Raw genomic sequence first — 20,925 nt, forward strand, 5'->3', positions numbered from 1 at the left:
TCGACCGTACAAAGCAGGTTCCAGTGGGTCTAAAAAAAAAGAAAAAGTCGTTTCTGTCAAAAGGTGATGGTTAGAACTGAATCCAGTGTTTCTTAAAGAAAATACAGCTTTTAAAAAATAATTCAATTAAAGACCCATAAAAGTAATATTTCAAAATTGAGTTTCACATTAGATTCCTTTTAAAGCTTTTGCTTTGCAGTGTAACAGCAACATTGTTGTTAAAAGTCAGTCAATGTCCAAAATAAGAAAAAAGGCAATCATGTTCCTCCCCCCTATACATCCTATACACTGACAACAAACAGTCATCACAGGCTTGCATAAACAGTAAGACAATGGTAAACAAGGAAAACAAGCAAACATAAAAACACACACACACACGCGCGCGCACACAGACATTTTTGGCAAAGCAGGAATAAAAAGTGACAAGAAGCATAATTTGTGATTTGATCCTTATCTTGTTTTTTTTTTTTTTTTTTGTCTCTCACCATTGTCCCATTGATTGGCTCTGATTGTCCTTCACAGTCACATGATGCCATTCTGGTTGCCATAGAGACCTCAAGTGCATCAGCTGGGCAGCATGTAGACAATGTTGCTGCAACGTTTCTCGGAGGCTGTCATAGCAACGCTGTGGGTGAACACGAGCAGACAACGAGAGGAACTCTACTTCAAATACCTCTGTGATTGCAGGGGTCCCGGATTCAGATTTGATTGAATGTCTTTTTTTGTCTTTTCCATAAAATTGTTTTCCTCTAATGCAGTGAAGCGTAAACTCACAGGTGCTTTGGTATGTTTTGTTTTTGATGCCAGATAAATATCTACATTTTATATAGGAATACAGGCTAAAATAGATAAAGAAGAACTAGACTCTTTTAGGATCAGAGAACAGCAGAAACTCAGTTTCTTTTCCAGTATTTGTGAAAATAAAAGAAGCTCCCAACAGGAAATGCACATTCTTAACCCAACAGAGCAAAATAAAAAATAAAAAAAGAGATTTGGACACATGTTTAAAAAAGCCTTTTTCTGATTTCCTTATAAAAACATTTCCCAAACACCCTTTCTACTTAATCATCTGTAAAGAAGGGCTTACAACCACAAAGTCTTCACATCAGTTGTACAAGTCCAAGCCTCCAATTCTGTTCAGTGCATTGAGAGAGAAGGAAACTTAACCCAACCTCCTCCCTCTGCCAGACCCCCACCCCCACCCTCAAACCCACCCACCCACACACACCCTAAAAAAATCTAAATAAAATAATCCTCTCTGCAAAAGAAAACAACAAAAAGAACAAATATATATGTATACTATTTACAACACGTTGTTTTATACATAATGCTGTACAAAGCTCACACGCTCACCCATGCACACATAAGCACGCACACTGACATGCACGCACAGTTCAAATAAACAATCCAACTACCTGTACATGTGTCTTCGCACCTGAATAGGAGGATACGAGAGAGAGGTATTGACGTGTATGGCTTGACAGGAGGGAAAAAAAAAAAGAAATCCTTGTACGTTTTCCGTCACAAGGACTGAAAACTGCACGTTAAGTACTGGATAGATTAGTATTCAGAGTGTTAGAGACATACCAACGTTGTGTCATGACGTCATCTTTGCTTGATGAGCGCAGGCGTACACGTGCATGACCACACACACACACACAAGCACACATACAATACAAACACACGCACGCTAAAGCACTATTTACTTAGAGCTCATTAAATGCCAAACAGGGTCATCGCAGCCACTCTGCAAAAACACACACACACACACACACACACACACACACACACACACACCACGCATTTACACACAAGTCCGAACTACAGTGTTTTTTGGTCCTGTTGGGGATCTCCCAATTGTGTTGTCGTCGCCAAACTATCAGTATAAGACCATTAAAACCATCCAAACCAGTGTGGTTTACAGTAAGTCTCTCCTTACCATACAGTCTCCCTCGCTCTCTGTCTTTGTTTCAGAAAGCCAAGTCTGCCACCTTCCCTACATAACATATCCAAGCTTACTGTACTGTACTCCAAAGTGCTCATGTCCATGGTTCCTGTTCTTTAGTTGCAGTGATCTTGTCGCAGTGACGAGATACTCTGTTATTTCAGCCACAGGGAAGGGCTGCAGACTCTCGCTGCGACAAGGTGCCTCAGTCCACGTCTGATAAAGAGGTTCAATCTGACACGGATCAGACTTTTCCCCAGAACGAACTAGGCTCCTCTTAAGTGCCAGTACTGCCGGGCTTCATCCAGTGGGCTAGCTCCTTCTCTTACAAGGGACAGATCAATACGCAGAGCCCAAACTCTTTGTCTTGGTTTTCCTCTGTCCCCTGCTTTGCTCTGAAGGACTATACCGGAGGCAGTCAACTCCAGAGTTCGGCTGTCAATATTTAGATTTTCTCTCTAGCTGGTGGTGGTGCTAGGACACGATGGCCATGCCGTCCGCGCTGATCAGCTGGCCTGTGGTCGGCTCGTAGGTCCCGGCCAGGTAGAACAGGTCGTCCGCCGTGCTGCCCGACTTGCGTTCACGCATCAGGTGATCGTACTCAGCCTTGCTGACCACCTGGCAGCGGTGGGAGATGGTCTGCACGTCATTCTCGTCCTCGTGGCTCGACTGATACAAGGCGTTCTAGGGTAGAGACAGGAAGGACGGTTGATAAATCAGCAAGATAATATGTTTGACAATCAAAACGTTGTATTCACAATTGCTTTCATAAGACAAGTGTTTTTGTTTGGCATGTTTTTTCCAAACAAACCTCTTGTACTGTGGGTTTTCTCATGATGAAGTTTCTGCAAATGGTGATATTTTATGTTCGCTCAGCCACGGTGGATGTTACTAGTCATGCAAACTATGCAGCTTGTTTTCCATGTATTCCAAACAAACCAGTATTTCCATTCCCAGAAATGTAAAATGCATGATGTCCTGTGCAGCAGAGATATTTCCTGGGACTGACCCGCCCTATACTGAGTATTTACAACTACAGTTTCATGGAATAGGCGGAAGTAGTAGACGGGAAAAGTGTTAATATATTTATATGAAAATGTCGCAGACTGTCATTTTGACCATTCCCGTTTTATAAATTCTACTTGCACTCCTTGGTCTTTACCTTGCCGTCGCGGTGTCGCTTCCCTAAGCGAGTCTCCTCCGGGTGGTAGAACCATTTGACCCTGACCACCATGCTGGAGCTCCACGACTCCCAGAGGCTCTCCACTCTGCCCACATAGGGCAGCTGTGGCCGGCCAGGTGACAGGAACACAGCGCAGTCCCCGACACGCACCATCTCTTTGCCCCGCACAATGGCCTTGTAGAAAAGCTTGCGGGCTTTACCCTTCAGACCTCTCCTCTGTCAGGGAGAGAGAATAAAAACAGCACTCTCAGTCAATTTATTCAGTGTGGAAGGTTTATTTCACCACTAGTCTCACTTCAGAAATTAATTTGGGGTTTTGTTTGTTTTGCTAAACCCAGTCTACCAAAATATAGTAAGATTTAATATGTTTTTCCAATCCTCAAAAAAAAGCTTTGAGCCAATAAAAGAGGAAGGTTAACTTTATGCTTTCAGTTCGAGTCACACAGAGTATGTTTACGCCAACCTGATAAAGCAATGCCACTGAAACTCACCTACAACTTATTATCATAGTAATCATAACCTGTGTAACACACCTACATTTCTGCTCCATCTTTTGATTTGTTTGGGCATGTACACATCAAAAGGTCAACTTTTCTTTTTTTTTTTCTCAGTCGACAGATGCAGTTCAAGTTTACACAGCAAACAACATGGCGGAGTGGAAGCTGAGGCTTGCTCAAACCATTTTGTTCCGTTATCTCGGGATCGTGACTTAATAATCAGGATAACAAATTCAGAGATTAACCGCACCGAGTGGGGCTGATAGTGTTGCCAGTGTGTGCAGAGTATGAGGAAGAATAAGCATCATATTCGATCACTGTATTTGCTGTATGTAATCAAGGCGTGACACAGCAGAAACTGCAACAACAATCAGCAGCCTACTTAGGTCATGAGCTGAAGTAGGTTACAGACACCCAAGAAAACCACGGTGAAACCAAGATAAGAACGTGTAATCATGAGAAAACTAAGTCAGTCTAATTAAGTCAGGATTTCAGCAGTAATGAGAAATCACAGCTGATCTCAAGTACAGTGAGCAAAATATCAACAAATGATGGGATTTTCCAACAAAATCTTCGAAATGCAAAAAAAAAAACAAATCAAAGTGTTTTACCTGTGTGGGGTTGCCGGACCATTTCCACAGCTGGCGTCCAGGCAGCAGGGGAGCCATGTTGGGCAGAGGCTCAGGTGACGACATCCTCTGCCTCTTAGCTGTTGCTGGGTCCTTGGAGGCAGGTTTCGGCTGCTGGCTCATGGGACTGCTTTGGCTCTGATGGTGGCTGTTAGGAACTCCTTCTTTCCTCTTCAGCTGGGTCTTAGCTGTGCTACTGTTAGCCACCATGTTTGCTTTTGACATGAACTCCTTCCTGTCTTCTGCTCTGTCAGCCCTCACCTTTGACCCCGAGACGGCCATGCTGGCTTTGGCCACGTAGCCGTGAGATGGAGCTGAGGCAGAGGGAGACGGAGAGGAGTTGGAGGTGGTGGGGTCGGGGTTTAAGAGGTCGGAGGTCATGTTCTGCCTGTTCTTGTGTTTGTCCTGCTGGAGCAGCGCGCGGCGCAGCAGCACAGAGGACGACTCTTCGTCAGAGGAATAGGAGGAATCGTTGTCTGAGGAGCAGAGGGACGAGGAGGAGATGGAGCCGGAGGAGGAAGAGGAGGAGGAAGATGAGGAGAAGCAGACGGAGAGACGAGAGTGAAAACGGCCACCGCGGTGGGATGAGACTCTGCGTTCTTCAGCATCTTGACCATCATCCTCGTCATCCTCATCCAGCTCAGAGTAGGAGCTGGGGCAGTCGCTCGGGTAGTCCAAACTGTAATCCCCACCTTGGACTCCAAGACCAGCTGACAGGAGATCCTTTCGTAGAGGTGGAGTGCCTTTTAGAAGAGCCTCAGACCGGGCTCCGGCTCCGTTTCGTTCCCCTCCTCCTTTCTTGCCATCCTTCACCAGCAGGGACGGGTGGATGTATCGCAGTGGTGCTCCTGTGGAGGCGAGGCTCTTTCCTCCTCTCCCTCCGCTCCCTCCAAGTCGAAGCAGGGCTTTGCTGTTTTTTGTCTTAGGAGAGGTCACTCCTTCGTGGTCAAGCTTCACCAGGAACTGTTTCCTGTCCCGTTCGCTCACTGGCTTCCTGCTCCCAGCTGCCATCGCCATGGTGATAGCTGAGGAGGAAGAGGAGTCACGGAGCCCCATGGAAGCAACTGTGGTGACCGGTCGCCCGGCTCCGCCGCTTCCGAAGGTAGAGTAGCCATTGGCGATGCTGCTGAATGAGTCGACCACGAAAGGAGAGCCAAAGATACCTTTGATAGGGGTCGGGGGCGCGAGAGGGTGGGAGGCGGGCCGATGAAACAAACCCAAGTCTCGCTCTCGTATCCTCCTCTGGGTCTTGCGGGACGTCCCATTGAAGAGGAAGAAGTCAACCGGCGGTCTCTTCCTGGGCACAGACCAGTTCAACAAGGAGGTGGTGCCTTTGGTTACAGTGTCTGTTACTGATGTCGGCGTGTTGGCAGTCTTTGGCACAGGAGTGGATTTTCTTCGGCCTGCCAACTGAAAAAGGAGCCAGCAACAGAGAGGAGCTATAATCAATATGAACTGACAGGTGTTAAGACCATACTGAGATTAACTGAGGAAGTAAGAGCTTTAAGGAAACTTAATATCTTTATCTCTTTGATCCTCACTTGGCCAGGTACATTTCAACATAAGCATTTCTCAAACCTGATAAACCTGTCTCTCCCCCACCACGTTTATTGTCTCCCTGGGTTTGTGATGAGTTACATGTATGTTGCTTCACCACACAAAGCACACCGTTGACACTTCATAAAATAGTGATTAATGTGGTCATACGGGGTAAATGAAAGGCGGCAAACAAGGGATTTTAATTTACGAGAGTTTCTGTTTATGTACCTCCGCTCAGCTCTGACTCAGAGGCATCTGACGATTGGTTGACAGGTGGAACTGTAAATGAGGCCTTGTTTAGGGGAATTTAATATGGCCTGAAGAGCTGTGAGTCTGTGTGCATGTATTTACTAGTCAGACCAGTACATCTCAGACAACCTATATAAAAGCTTTGGTGTCTGAGTGGATTTCTCAGCAAAATGTGAGCCACTCTGTCTTACAGATCATTAATTAATGATTGTGTAATAGTTAATTAAAACAAAACGTTATGTCTTCTCCCTCACCTGGTCTTTTCTCCTGGGGCCTCCCTGCTGTCTCCTCACTGATTGGCTTCTCTGTAGGCGTGTCTTTCTTCTCCTGGGTGGAGCCTCGGCGACCACGGCGACCAGGTGAGATCAGAAGTGCCGGTGAGGGTTCCGCACCTGACAGAGAAGAGATGGCGACATTCGTTCGTTCATTCATTCCTTGCTTGCGTGCTACTACCTCCCGCCATCACCCTCCACAAAACCATACTCACAGCGGTATTTGGTATCCTGGGGGCAGAAGCCGGATGTTTGCGAGGGAGATCCTTCCCCTGTCACCGTCATCAAACTCCACCATCACGCTGCCCTCCTTCTCAGCCTCACCTGGACCTCCTAAAGCACAGCACAGGATGGGTGGGGGACGTGAGTTGCTGCGAATGTGTAAGAGCATGCACAGTGAGGTGGCTGGTGCGTGTCGCTCACCTCGGTGGACATATCCAGGGTACAGACAGCGAGAGCGCTCGCTCCAGTAGGCACAGACCCGCGTCCCTGCAGTCAGGATGGCCTCAGTCTGGGGCCGCACGTCCAACACCTGAGGGGGGAAAAAAACAGTGTAATGCAAGCTACCAGACCTGCACAACTACCCACAAAACTGCTGAATGTAACAGATGCTACTGGAGCCTTAAGACTGAAACTCACTGCTTCCTGTAGTAGCTGCTCCAATGAGTAGATCCTGGGGCGATTCCCTCGTTCCCCTTCAATGACAACACTGAATCTGGAAAAAAAGAACACAAAGAAAGTGAAATGAATGTAAAATAAAATTTCTCCAAACCCAAACTGTGATTTTAATTTGTAAATTATGATTTATATTTGATCTAACAATCTTGCTGTTGGATTTCAAGGTTGTATTCTGTAAAGTTTTTTTTTTTGTGTGCTGTGAGTGCTCAGTTATTTTACAGGCAGCTGCGTTGGCTGCCACTGCTGTGTGTCTTGGCTTTGTAGTTGTCTAGACTTCTTGTTTGTCAAGATTCTCACAGCTGCCAGGCATTTAACTAGCACTAAGCTAAGTTTTCAATGCTTTTGTAAATCAGTCTAGAGTCTTGTTGCAATATGTCTTTTTAGCTCATAACTCCCAGCCCTGGTAAGACACCAAGACTCTGATACGTTGAGTCTTGTGATTAGGTTTTGTACGGGACAGCAGGGAAGCAGGGTCTTACATGTCAGGCAAGTCCAGAGTTTGGACGCAGGCGGCGTACAGCAACTCGTCCTCTTTGGAGATCAGGATCTTCAGCCCGTCCACCAACATCTCTTTACTCAGCACACAGTTTGGCAGGGCTGCAAGGGGAGGGCGTGGTACAAAGATGGATGGATGGAGAAGATAAAAGGTAAGCCATACATAATTTGTGAGTGTGTTGAATAATTGCTATGGGAGGTGAGGAGGAGGGACAAAGAAAGAGGTGTGTGTGTGAATGTGTGAAACGGATCCAACAGGCTTTTAAAACCTGCATGCGTGTGCATAATTATAAATGATGTGTCACTGTTTACGCCTACCGGGTATTCTGCAAGGCATGTTGGGAGGAAGGTGGATCGACTTCTTCTCCTTCGCAGCCTCCTCCTCTTCCTCTTCCTCCTCCTCCTCCTCCTCCTCCTCGCCTTCGGAGAAGCTGCTCTCCTCATCCAAGCGAAAGCCGTCATCGGCCGCGAAGCTCTGCAGGAGCCGGCTCACCGCGTGGCCCTTGGCCTGGGCAGGAAACGGGACGTGACATCAGTGGGCATAAAGCAGGATATGGCATCGCTTCATTATTTGCCTAATTTAATCAGCAGTAAACAGGATCTGCAGGTGAATGAATTGAGTCTGATATGACTGATGTGGTAAATCCATCAGTGAAAAGCAACCGCAGGCACCTACGCCTTTTGTAATGTGATACAGCAATTAAGCCTGCAGGTTGTTTCTTTTTTTTTTCCCCCTCAGCTGCCGTTGTTCACTCCAAGATCAGAGGTCTCAGGCAGTAATAACTACACCTTTTGACCTGGTAGGACTTTGAGGTATTGCTCAAGGACACGTCGGCAGGGTGGCTGCCTGCTAATATAGAAGCCTGACCCCTAATTTACACATTTACACCTTCAGACACACACACACAACAGATACTACCCATCTCCAGACCGGTTTAAGCTAGTCTATCCAAAGATGACTGATGACTGATGACTGACGATGGAAAGTCAGCTCGCCCAACAGGTTTCTGCTTGTATTTAAGCTTTCCAAAGAAAAGACCACAATATTCAAGGCAAGTGAGATGGTGTGTGTGTGTGTGTGTTGTCTCTTGGAGTTTTCCACATCAGGAGACCATATATTTTAGTGACAGAAGTTTCGTCACCAGAGGGCATGGGTGATTATTTGCCTTTAGTGCTGGTGGTGTGTGTGTAGGAATGCATGGGTGTGTGTAGGGTTATGGCCAATGATTATCTTTATACTTCTCTGTTTGGTTTGGAGTTATGTGTTTTTGGACATTCCCTCACGATGACTCAAAGACTAAAGCAACCTCGGGGCATTTCTCATTAAAATGAATGTGGGTGTCTGGCCAATAGCTGCCTGCACGAATACAACGGGCCAGGTGGTGTGTTAGCACAGCAGGCACGCATGCAAACACACACACACACACACACACACACCTATAGCAAGAGCAAACTGTATATTTGACAAAGTGACTGATTATTTGTAGGTAATGTCAGTTTTAATCTAGAGGTTTTTCAAACTTCCTGGAAGGGTGTGGCTCTCTTCAACGAAGAAGAAGCAAACTTAACAAATTCCTCCCTGCTTCTCTCGTTCGCAGCCTTTAGTTGCAAGCAGCAGAAGGCCAAAGGGAGTGACCTTCTCTGAGTCACCTTTCCTCATTTACTCACATTTCCAGTCAGCCACTGCCTGAACCTAACCCCTCTGCTGACCACTGTCGGGTTCGTTACACAAAAACCAGCATGCCCCTCTTTACTCGTTAGCTCATTTCAAAAGTAATGAACGCAGCGCAGATTTTCCTTCTCAACTCCTTTTCCCATCGATCAGGGGAGAGCACATAAATCCTATCCCCTGTGAGCGGATGGCAGAATATTTTTTGTGCATGTTTTTACAACCTCAGAGCACAGAAGCAGCTGATGCATGTGATCAACAAGCGTCATGCTCAGGGAGTTATACAAGGCTTTAAAACATTCTATACTTTACTATATACGACTGTACTTTATACTACTGTCTTTCAGTGCTGTCTAGTTTCCCTGATAACTCACACTGAAGTGCACAGGTGAAGCTGTTGAGGAGGAAATGCAACATGCAAATGCCAGTTTTGAGCGTGTAACAAAAAGTGATAGAGTGGTGCCATAAATCACTGCTGTCAGGGGAGTAATTTAGTCGGTTGAATAGCTGTCACTGGCAGAAGTAGAATATTTCTGTCTCGCTGTAACGTTACACGTCACCACCCAGCGCTGGTAATGTCCGACCTCTGAAATGCCTCACCTTCCCCAGATTGCCGTGTCCTGCTGAGGTCTTCTTCGCGGCTTCCTTGCCGGTTCTGTTTGCTTCCATCAGACCTCTGTGGTTCCCCCGGCCGTCCCCAAAGCTGCAGCCCATTGATGACGCACCCCAGCTGGGCAGAGATGCTCTTTTAGTCCCCTGGTGGTCTGAACGTCTCCTGTCTGTGTTGGCGAGGCTGGGTCTCCTGGGGACTCTCCTCTGATCTGTACTGGGCATGCCCCCCATGCCTAAGGTTGAAGGGGAAAGTAGTCAGTATCTGATATTAGACCGGATACAATCAGGTCCTAGAGGCTTTTCTAGATTGTTCTAGGTGAGTTAAATAAACAAAGACAACCTGTAGTTGATTATAACAAAGCACTATCCCTAAAATAGTTAATAGTCATATTTGGGTGAAACCTGGCATCTTATCTTTCGTAAAACAGTAAAACAAATGTAGATTTCTTTAAATCCTAATTAAATCATGTTATCCTTCACTTCAATTCAGAAAACTATAACTCACATAGTTATAGGGTTTTTCTATGACAGCTGCATACATAAAATCATATGCATAGAGGTCTCACCGGGAGGCCCTGGTCTCTTACTCCTGGCTTTCTGGGTTGTATGGAGTGTGGAGGACTGTGAAGAAAAAGGGTTTGCAGGAGTTTCTTTAGAGGATGAGCTAATCTTGACGTCACTGGCACCGTCCTCGCTGTCGTAGCTGCCGTCCTCCTCCTCCTCTGTGGAATCACAACATCAGCGTGATCAGTCAGGAAGCTTCAAGTGATCTAAATGTTAAGTACTGTTAGCTAAAGCCAGGGACTCATTTGACAGGATGTATTGACAGTAAGCTTTCAATAGTCCTCCTCCTAAAGCCTGTGGCTACACTTACATAATCGGACGATGAACAGACAAATGTTGTCATTGATTGACTGGTGAGTGTTTGATCAAACTTTTCTCTGAGGGTCATTAATACACAATACACAATAATGCAGTGCTCGTTCTGAAGTGATGGGAAGCAAATGTTGGCACACGTAGACACACACACAAACACACACACAGATTGTTCCTGGCAGCTGTGTGTCGCTGACTGTGGGGGTCGTGTCGGGTGTCGACACATCTCTGACACACTTGTCACTTACATGGCGTTCTCGTCAACACTTTGCCCCAGTCACACACAACCACACACACACAAATACTGATACACACACACACATTAAATCACTAAATGCCATCGAGGCCACAGGGTCAGTCAGATTCTGGTGTTATCCTGAAGTTTTGTTAATTTTGTATTCGACCTTCCTCTCCTGTGAGACATTCATTTAAAAGTCGGAAGGGGGGGGGGTCATTGTGTCTCCTCAACTCAAGGCCTCCAAGGAGGGCATTTTCACGAGGCTGTGGAGGTGTGGTGGTAGTGAAGCAACCCGTGGAGGGGTGAGACATTCTGACCGGGGCCAGAGCAGGCTCACGTTACCGTACGGCGTTGAGGGCAGGGGGGCGGCTGTGTTGCATGCCTGTGGCAAGTCGTTAACGGTTTTAACGGCGTGACAGACGAGCTGGGAAGTGAGAGGAGGCCCCTGATGACGGCAGACATCTCACTCTCAGATGCTGACATGTGCACGCACACACACACACAAACACACACACAGACGCACTCTCATAGTGAAATCTCACAATGTCTGGTCGATGTTCTTTGAGCCAAATCAACACTGCTTGACTCATATGTGTAACTGTCTATGAACTGTATTGCAAATCTCTCATTAGCCACAATGGTCCATTGAAAACTTTCTTTTCACACAAAAAAATAATTAAATAAAAGGCCATAGAATTAGTTTGAATTCTCAGTAGGTCCTACAGATGAGCACCTGAAACCAAAATGAGACAAACTTTGTGTGAGCTGTGCAGATAACTCACGGTGCTCTGAGCTGTCGCTGTCACTCTTCTCTTCCCTAACTTCCTGTTTCTCAGAGGTCCGGCCATCCCTGTGATGAGCTCTGCTTGGGTCGACACCCATCAACACTTTGGGCTTTCGACCTCTCTTCCTCTTCACGGTCTGATCGGCGGCCCAGTCCTGCTGAGGGTCTGACGGGTCGACAGTAGAAGCAGAGTTTAGCTCAGGTTGCTATCTGATGAACAACAAGTGAATGTATATTTTGAATGCTCCCGCTGTCCCCCACCTTTTCCTCCTTGTCTGCAGTGACTCTTGGGCGTCTCCTCTGCCCCAGGGTCCCCTCTGCAGTGCAGTATGCCTGCTGATGGTGTGGCGCGCTGGGCCACAGCCTTCTGCTTCAGCTGGGTCACTCGCCTGGCCAGCCTGGAGCTCAGGGCGCTGGGCCGACCTCTGTGCTTACAGCAAGCTTTCATCTGTAGACAGGGAGCGGAACAGCTAATTATTGACTAATTTCTTTCCACTAATTGAAACATCCAGGAGAGGGAAAAAAAACATTAGCAGCAGGAAGTGGTTGTCAGTGTGTGTGTGGATGAACCAGGAGAGACCGGGAAGGGACCGACCTGTGCAGCACTGAGGCTGCTGAAGCCGTGATTGGACATTTTCTTCCTGGCTTTTTCCTCCAGCAAATTAAGCCCAGCCCTGGAAAACATAAAAGCACAGCAGAGGCGCACTTAAATAAGATGCTATCGCACATAAAACGGATTACAGAATTAATCTGATCACACATTTCTTTTCTCTCAAGGATGATATTCTCTGTAACTCTGCCGCTCTGCTCTCCTCTCTCTGGTTTCACTTCCCCCTCTGCTAGGTTCACTCATTGTCTCACTCTCTTCCCACTCTTCTTCTCTTTCTCATAACTTTGATGAGGTAAGAGACGGGCTCTGTCGACCGTCTGCGCAGTTTGACGGCAAACACAGAAATATTCAGCGACCGTGCGAATATGAAACTCTGCTGAATCACCACATGAAAGGATAAGAATTATCTGGTGTGAAGGAGAGTGGAGGGGAGACAGAGAGAGAGAGAGAGAGACAGAGGGAGGAGGAGAGTGGATGAGGAGGGGGAAGGGAAAGAGACGGAGCGAGAGATGAAGCAGTCTCGGGGGAGTCTGTCCGTTGACCGGAGCTTCAGGGCTCAATCGATAAACACTAACCTCTATTGAACACTGCTCCTCCCTTCCTCTCTCTTGCTCTCTCTCTCCCTCTTTCCCTCTCTCTCTCTCTCTGTCCTTCCTCCATTGTATGCATGCTCTCTCACACCACAGGCAGCCAGCGCACACACACACACACACACAGTTAGCAGCTGTGTCTGAGGCAGGTGAATCCTATATTCCCACAGAGGGAAGGTTTGGCTCTCAGCATCTCCGCTCCCAGGAGAAGGGAGGAGAGGAGGAGAGGAGGAGAGGAGGGGGGAGGAAGGGAAAGGAAGGAAACATTTGTGTATCTAAAAAATCTGAGACATTTTGACTGTTCCATCCATTCAGACCACATCTGTTTGTTGCAATCCCCCTGCCTGACCCCTCTTGAGCTTTTAAGGCCATAAGTTTACACCATGTCACATCTTCACCAACAGTACAGTCATGCATGTACATTCTGTACACTACAGTATACTGCCAGCATACTTTTGGTCTGAGACTGGTTTTCATGGTTTGGATCCGGGCCCTTGGTTGCAGTTATGGGAAAAGTTAATGTTTCATCACACTACAATATTTTTAATAACTGTGTTTCCAAGTTTGTGGCAACAGACTGGGGGAGGCACTCTCTTGTTTCAATATGACAATGCCTCCAGGTACATTAAGCGGAATTTTCCATAACGTGCTGCTGAGAAACTTGACGGGCTTGCACGGAGCCTTAAGGACTCAGTAAGTTTCACACAAAGTGATTTTCAGATAGTCGAACAGCAGCTGAAGCCACCCCCACCCCCACCTCTGACTACACCTTACAGATGGTAGAACTGTCGAGGGTACATCCAACAGCCGAAACCGACGATTCGACGATCACGCCCACTTCATGCAACGACTGGCCCAGTGAGTGAGTGGAGGTGGGAGAGTAAGCAGGGTTTAAATTTCACACAGCTGCATCCAACATGTTACGTATGTACAGCCGAGTGCAACATCATAAATGCCCTCAAGGAAACACTGTCCAAACGTGTGCCTTGCTACACCCATTTGAATTATTTTTTTTCTATGATTACAGATGGATATTTTTGTTCTAAGATGTGGTTGGACGACACACGGCCAAGCCACAGGCGTCTCTACTGCCCAGCTTCAGGGGCCTACCTCATTAATGCTCCTTTGCCTGAATGGGAGCAAATCCTTTCATCCAGGTTCTTGGGGAAAGCCTTGCCAGAGGAGTGGAGGCTGTCATAGCAACATATCAATACCCACTGCTTTTGAATGACATCCAATCACAAATGGATGCAATGCTCAGGTGTCCGTATACTTCCGGCCACATAGCTTATACAGCATGTGTGTCAGTTGCTACCCCCTCTCTCTCTCTCACACTCTCTGTTTCATTTCACCCCACAACTCTTACGAGAAGATGAAAGTATAAACAGATGATGAACGCTTGTTAATAACAACAGAAATGCTGCTCACGCACGTAGCAACCAGCTCTACTAATTAAACAAGTTCTGTGTGTAGGCTACGGGTGGTGTGTGTACGACTAAAGCCTTTCGTTGTCATTTTCATTAGCGCTTTCTAATCATGGTAACCGTGACAAACCTTGAGTTTCTCTAATCATTTTATCAAGGCGAGGGGGGCACATGCTAACAGAGGTGGGGCAGCATGAGAAAACACATTTATTATTATAAGCGTTGAATACAGACTGCGTGCGTGCGTGCGTTTCCAGCTTGTGCGTATGCACAGGAATGTGTGTCAGCATGAAAGTGTGCATGTCGGAGGTGTTAAATAATGTGTGGTTGTGTGTTGCAGTGGGTGGGGGTGGTGTTGAGTCGTTTATCACTGTAATAACTGTGCATCAGGACTTTGTCCAGCTGTATTAATATATGCTGGAGGTTCACAGGGAATCAGGACATAATCAATGCAAGTGATAAATATGATTAAAAGTGATTAATGATGATTAATGAAGGCCTCATCTCCATTACCTCATTTAAAATCACACCCAGCTTACAGCTTCCATCACATAACCCACTGTGAGTATGTGTGTGTGTGTGTGTGTGTGTGTGTGTGTGTGTGTGTGTGTGAGCAGCTCCTTCCAGTGCCCAATCAAGCAAATCATCAGCTATAGAGCATTCGAATCAATTCAGCTGAAGAAGAACTTCTTGAAAATCAACCGTGCCTTTCACTAAAAACACAAACAGAAATCAGGATGAATGAGCTGGGCTTGCCAATCACGCTGATTATACTGACGCAATATCAGGGGACTGACCTGAGTCTTTTGGAGCCCTCCGCAGCAGCTGGGCCGGGGGTGGACTTGCGCTTGCGGGGTCGGCCGGGCCCCCGGCGGGCAGGGCTGCGAGACGTCTCCTCTTTCCTGCGGAGAGGAGAAGAGGAGGATGGAGAGAGGGAGAGATCAAAGATGCAGTCAGGATAGCAGGAAAAATCAGGAGGAAACTTGTATCGGCTACAGGTCAAACTGCATTAGGTATGAGCAGGTAGCAAGTCCTGATAAATCAGGAGGATGCGGCATGACAGCAGAGCTGAGGACGCTGGAATGCACGGTTCAATCTAGACAAAAAGAAGGGTGTGTGTGTGTGGTGTGGTGTGTGTGTGTGTGTGTGTGTTCTCTCCGCTCACTGGTGGTCGTGTTTCCTCTGTAGCTTGGCCAGTTCTCTCTGTTTCTCTTTGTAGCGGCGCTGTAGCTCAGCCAGCTGGACACGCATGGCCAGCTCCTCCCCTCCCATCGTCTCCATGGAGCCCTTCACTGGGCACACCTGACACACACAAATACACACACATGCACACGCACACACAAAACAGAGGAATTGAAATGCTGGAAACAAACTAATTTCAGCAGTTAATATATATATGAGTTAAGCAGCGTGTGTTTGTGCAGCTTGTTGATTAGATGGAGTTTTCTTTAACCAAAAACTCACAAATTTGAAGCGGTTTTTATTATTCAACAGCATCTGCCCTTAAAGGCAATGATTTCTGGGAGATCAAACTGGTGCTCTGTGTTAAAATATTTGCAAACTTCTGATATGTACATGACTGGTATTTAGAAAAGTAAAAAAAAAAATAAGTAAGAATAGGCCAGACTAAGAAGAAAAAATATCCTTTGATAATAAAAATGTTGCCTTTAAATTACATAAATATAACACTACTTCTTATTTAACATATTTATTTTCATTTTATCACCTGACATCACATCACAAATTCTGCTTTTTCAGTGCTAATCTATCTACGGTCACATATGCTCCAGTGTTTGCATGAGAACCCCAGATTGTCTGGACATACACTGATGTGTCTGACGTCCATATTTGCATCACTGAGGATAACATGTGGGTGCTTTGTGCTGTTTTTTTTTTTTAAATCTCATCAGATAAAATCCTAAAATGTAAAAATTGTAAATGATACTCTTTGTATCATGTTTGTTTTCTTAAGCCTAGTAAAATAAATTTAAAAAAAAAACGGTCAAGCACTTCCCTACATTTTCAGCCTGAATGATTTATGTTTGTGTGCGTAAACACAAAATACATATTCAGTAAAAACCTCACCGGCTCGTGGCGAGGCGTCCAGCTGCACTTCCTGCGCAGGTTGAGCCTTTTCCTGATTGGACACTGCTGGTCCACCCCCACATCCGCGGCCCCTCCCCCCATCTCCAGGGCACGGGCGGCCGCCAGCGTTGCCAGACTGTGGAGGTCAAAGGTCAGCATGTCCTCACCTGCACGGTTAGACGGATTGTTGTGGGTTTTAAGATCGGATTGCATCACACAGAGGCTGTGACACTGTGTTATAAAACATGCGGCGTGCTGAACGGGTTTATTTCCGGGGCGATGAAACCATGCCTTGAAAAGTGGTGATATTTATGATATTAGCTGGGTAGTTTATTTGATGTATACTGGTGTTCGTGCTTAATCGTACACAAACAACACAGACACGCACACACGAGGGGGAGTGCTGGAGAATGATCTCTACATCTGTCACTGTCATTAACTCTGTCATTGTCACCGCACCAGCAGATGAAACAGAATATTCATGAGACCGTCCACACACACATACAGAGGCATGTAAACACACACACAAACCCAATGCAAATAAAACACACTCGTTCTGAACACACACATTCACCTACAATATTCACTGAGCTGCACAGACATGGGCATGAGAGTGTGAGGGAGAATTGGAGAGAGGGAGAACAACAGACAGGAGAGAGGGAGGGAGGGAGGAGGAGGGGGGTGGGGGGGGGAGGAGGAGTGCAACGCAGTGAGAAGAAGGGGGGGGGGGGAGTAAAGGGGAGGAGAAGCAATAAGAGGCAAAGTGTTTATTGAGCTATCTATTTATTCTCCTACATCTCCTCATTATGGACATGGACAGAATCCAATTTCCCCTTCGAGGAGAGAGGAGAGGAGAGGAGAGGAGAGGAGAGGAGAGGAGAGGAGAGGAGACTGGATCACTCACACTCTGTGCACTGGAGCTGCAAGGCCTATTCACTGACATCTGACATTATTAAAACCTGGGTGTGTGTGTAAGAGAGAGAGAGTGAGGGATGGAGATGGAAATGTGGTAAACAGAGGAGAGAGAGAGAGAGAGAAGAGGGCAGGAAGGATGGAGTCTTCATCTGTGAAGCCACATCGAAAAAAAAAAAGAAACAACAGCGTGAACAAACGGATGTGAGAACGACAGGTAGCTCCTCAGAGAGCGACAGAGGAGAGAGCGGGAAAGAGAGGAGGAGGGGGAGAAGCTGAGAGATGCGGCTTTGTCCTGTCCCAGCTCGCAGAGGTCAGTGCCATCTCATCTGTCAGACCTCTGAGCCAATGGCATGCTCCGATTACCCTGACAGGATGACATCACCGCTGACATCACCACACCTAGTTTAGTATCCTGGAGGATGGCCACAATCAATAGATAGCTCCTGCCCACAGTTATACCACACTCACTCTCACACACACACATCTATGCACAGCAATAACACCGTAGTGTGTCTCTAAAGGGAGTGAGGGGTGTAATAAGAGGTGACATGGGGGATTTTAAGGGGAAAAACAAAAACAGTGGAGGGAAATTAAAAACTATTACAGCTGATATGGGCCTAGTCATCATTAGAGTCCATTAAGGAAGTTCGCTGAGCTGAAATTTCAATATAAACGAAACGTGAAGGAATAAAGGAAACTGTGACACAAACGGCTCCTCTGTCTATGTGTAAATAGAAGTAATGGTGTTAATTTATACTGCAGGGGGAAGTATCTCTTGATTCCTTAATCTGTAATTGCGATCTCCAGTGAACAGCTGAGATATCCTTCTGCGTCAAGGAGCGGCATAAATGCATCTGTCTGGGATCGGTTTCATCTCCCGAACACATTCACGATGACAAAAAATGCCATCAGCGGTATTAATAACATTCCACACAGCGAGGCCGGAGCGGGGTTTTAAATAAATGTGTTGCAATTTGGAGAGCGTTTTCCACGCCACGACAGGACTTATTGATTTCACACCTATTACACATGCTAAGCACGTGCACGCACACATAAACAAATGCAAACTCACACTCTCTGCGTAACACACACACACAGACAGCTGCAGAGCGACTTATGATTTTTACACTTATTAATTCCGTCAACAAGGCTTGCAGAGGCAGGATTTACACACAAGATTACATTGGTTTAATAAAAAAAAAAGAAAAAGAAGAAGAAGCGGGTGAGGGGAAAAAAATAACAAAGAGGGAGGAGGAGGAGGAGGAGGAGGCACAGGCAGGGAGCAGGCAGCCTGGTGGAGAGACACATAGACTCTGATGGAGGAGAGCAGGGATTCATCTGGGATTACTTAACAGCTTACACACACACACACACCACACACCACACACACACACACCGCGCACGCACGCACACAAATGCATGCAAATATACACACACAGATGCTGGCATAAATAAAAACACTTTCTCTCAGAGGGACGAGAGGAAAATAGGAGCGCTTACAGGAGAAGTGTTTTAAAGGGAAGGGTCTAATTAGCAAAGCAAGACGCCAGAGCCTGGGGGACACACTGGGCAGAGAGAGTGTGTGTGTGCCTGTGTCTGTGTGAGCGTATGAGTGATGTGTCCTGGCTTGTGTCTGTAGCTCAGCCTGTTTGTCCATCTCTGTCTCCCCCCCACCCCCCCAAACGCACACACACATATCCCCCCACCCCCCCAGTGGGAAAAATATGGTGTATAAGCAAGAACAGAGAGTCCGAGCCGAGGAAGGAAGCAGGACAGTTAGTGGGAAATGTGTGTGTGTGTGTGTGTGTGTGTGTGTGTGTGGTTAATGTGTGAGTTGATCGTCTCCACATCTGGGTTGCACACATTTCCCAGACCCTTTTTTTTTGGTTCGCTGCAAGTGTGTGTGTTTGTGTAGACAAGAAAGAAGTAGGGTAAGTCTTTTTCTTTTTTTCCTCAATCTGATTTTAGTCCTGTTTGCAGAGTGTAATGAAAAAGGGTACAGGTCAATACTGGGGGCATATCTACATGGTTTGATTATGTCGGATTAGTGAGGATAGAAGGTCACAACACAGGAAAAAAAAAGTATTTTCCAGTGAATTTCTTCTCACCTTCAGCGGCTTCTTCTTTGCTCTCCCTGCTCCTCTGCTGGATCTCCAGCTCGGCCAGCTCTCCCAGTATTTCCATACCGTGGTGGTGTGGGGGGCTCGGGGCCCGGGCGGCGGGTACAGGTGGGTACAAGGCATCTCTGGTGGCGCACAGAGCCGCGGCAATCAGGAGCTCCAGGCTCCACATGTAGGCCCCCTGGAGTTGGGCAGCCGCGCTCACTGAAGGAGGGAGGACGAGGTCAGAGGTCGGGGAGGGGGCAGGAGAGCTACGTGTTACTTCCACCAAGTCCTTGCCTGGACTCATCCCACTCCCACCCTCCTCCTCCTCCTCTTCCTCCTCCTCCTCCTCATCCTCAACCACCTCTACATTCTCTCCATCTTTGTCCCCATCCTCCTCCTCCTCCTCCTTCTCCTCTTCTTCAGACTCTACAGGCACAGAGACAGTATATTCTGTTGGGTCAGGCTCCGTTCTCTCTCCCTCATCCTCCTCCATGTCCTCTTTTCCACTGTTCCCTGTCATCCTCTTTCTCTTTGGATAGCTGGGGCTCCTCCAGGCTGGCCTTCTGGCCTGGACAAACCAGAGAGAGCTCTACTTTCAGGGCTTTGCCCGTGGCTGCGGCCGGGCAGGCTGGATCTGGGACCGGAGCAGGGGAAGGGCATGGCGGCAATCCAGAAATCTTGCTCTCTGGCTCAGAGGCAGAGCATCCATTTGTTTCCACCCCCCTTTCCTCCTTCTCTTCCTCTGTGGCTCTGCTCGAAGATTCCACCACTTCGCAGTCTCTCCCATCCTCCTCTTCTTCCCTTCTCTCCTCTTCTTCAGTGAGAGGCTGGACGTGGCACAGATGTGGGAGGGACTTGGAGTCGGGCTCTGCTGGCTCTGCCTCTGCCATGGCTTGTTCAGCGAATCGGGCTTCGGCAGGCGAGGGCCCGGCCTTGTAGCCCATGGTGATTGGAGGGTAGGTGTAAACAGGTGGCAAGTCTGGTGGAAAGAGGACAGAGCAATGGTTTAATAGGTTTTCTGACTTAAATCAGAGCTTTTGTTTTCTAGATTCATGGTCGTTCAAGTGATCACAGCTTGAATAATACATTGACAGCTGGGTGCAGAAAACTGTGTGTACATGGGTGTATACATAAAGTAGTGTATATTATATATACTGTATGTGTGTGTGTGTGTGTAGATCTATGTGGGATATTGATGACACCCTGCTGTTTTCCTGTGATTGCAGCGCCCGGCCCTGTCACCCCTGCGTTCTTATTATTGATGGTATCCCTCCGCCCCCTGACAGCGTAGCCAGATGAATACGTATCCTTCCGCCTGTACTTCTCAAGGACCCCTGAAGGATAAGGAGGGTCTATCTGAAGATTTCATTGACCTTCCTCTTGTGACGCACATGTAAGCGCAGACACACGTGCGCACGGCTGACAGGTCACACATACACACACTGAGTGCCCATATGCTTTCTCTGACCTTAATGGCTGACCTGCCCGCCGTCCCTCTTTAGCTTGAACAGAAAAAAAAGCACACACACA

At 47.1% G+C, this 20,925-nt stretch overlaps 1 protein-coding gene across 1 annotated transcript in view; it reads right to left on the reverse strand.

Annotated features, from left to right (window-relative positions):
* Nucleotides 1-450: 450 nt before the first annotated feature.
* Nucleotides 451-20,925, reverse strand: part of bahcc1b (BAH domain and coiled-coil containing 1b) — a 54,162-nt gene continuing 33,687 nt past the window's right edge. The window contains 20 exon segments of the mRNA XM_018665348.2: nucleotides 451-2,629; nucleotides 3,108-3,344; nucleotides 4,237-5,637; nucleotides 5,639-5,664; nucleotides 6,297-6,434; nucleotides 6,516-6,647; nucleotides 6,738-6,846; nucleotides 6,954-7,029; nucleotides 7,472-7,589; nucleotides 7,806-7,995; nucleotides 9,757-10,001; nucleotides 10,335-10,490; nucleotides 11,665-11,832; nucleotides 11,928-12,114; nucleotides 12,262-12,340; nucleotides 15,088-15,192; nucleotides 15,456-15,592; nucleotides 16,376-16,542; nucleotides 19,399-19,903; nucleotides 19,905-20,374. Coding sequence (XP_018520864.1) covers nucleotides 2,420-2,629; nucleotides 3,108-3,344; nucleotides 4,237-5,637; nucleotides 5,639-5,664; nucleotides 6,297-6,434; nucleotides 6,516-6,647; nucleotides 6,738-6,846; nucleotides 6,954-7,029; nucleotides 7,472-7,589; nucleotides 7,806-7,995; nucleotides 9,757-10,001; nucleotides 10,335-10,490; nucleotides 11,665-11,832; nucleotides 11,928-12,114; nucleotides 12,262-12,340; nucleotides 15,088-15,192; nucleotides 15,456-15,592; nucleotides 16,376-16,542; nucleotides 19,399-19,903; nucleotides 19,905-20,374 — 4,856 coding nt within the window. The 3' untranslated portion in view covers nucleotides 451-2,419.

The sequence above is a fragment of the Lates calcarifer genome, linkage group LG23 (genome assembly GCF_001640805.2).
Source record: "Lates calcarifer isolate ASB-BC8 linkage group LG23, TLL_Latcal_v3, whole genome shotgun sequence".
NCBI classification, from domain to species: Eukaryota; Metazoa; Chordata; class Actinopteri; family Centropomidae; genus Lates; species Lates calcarifer.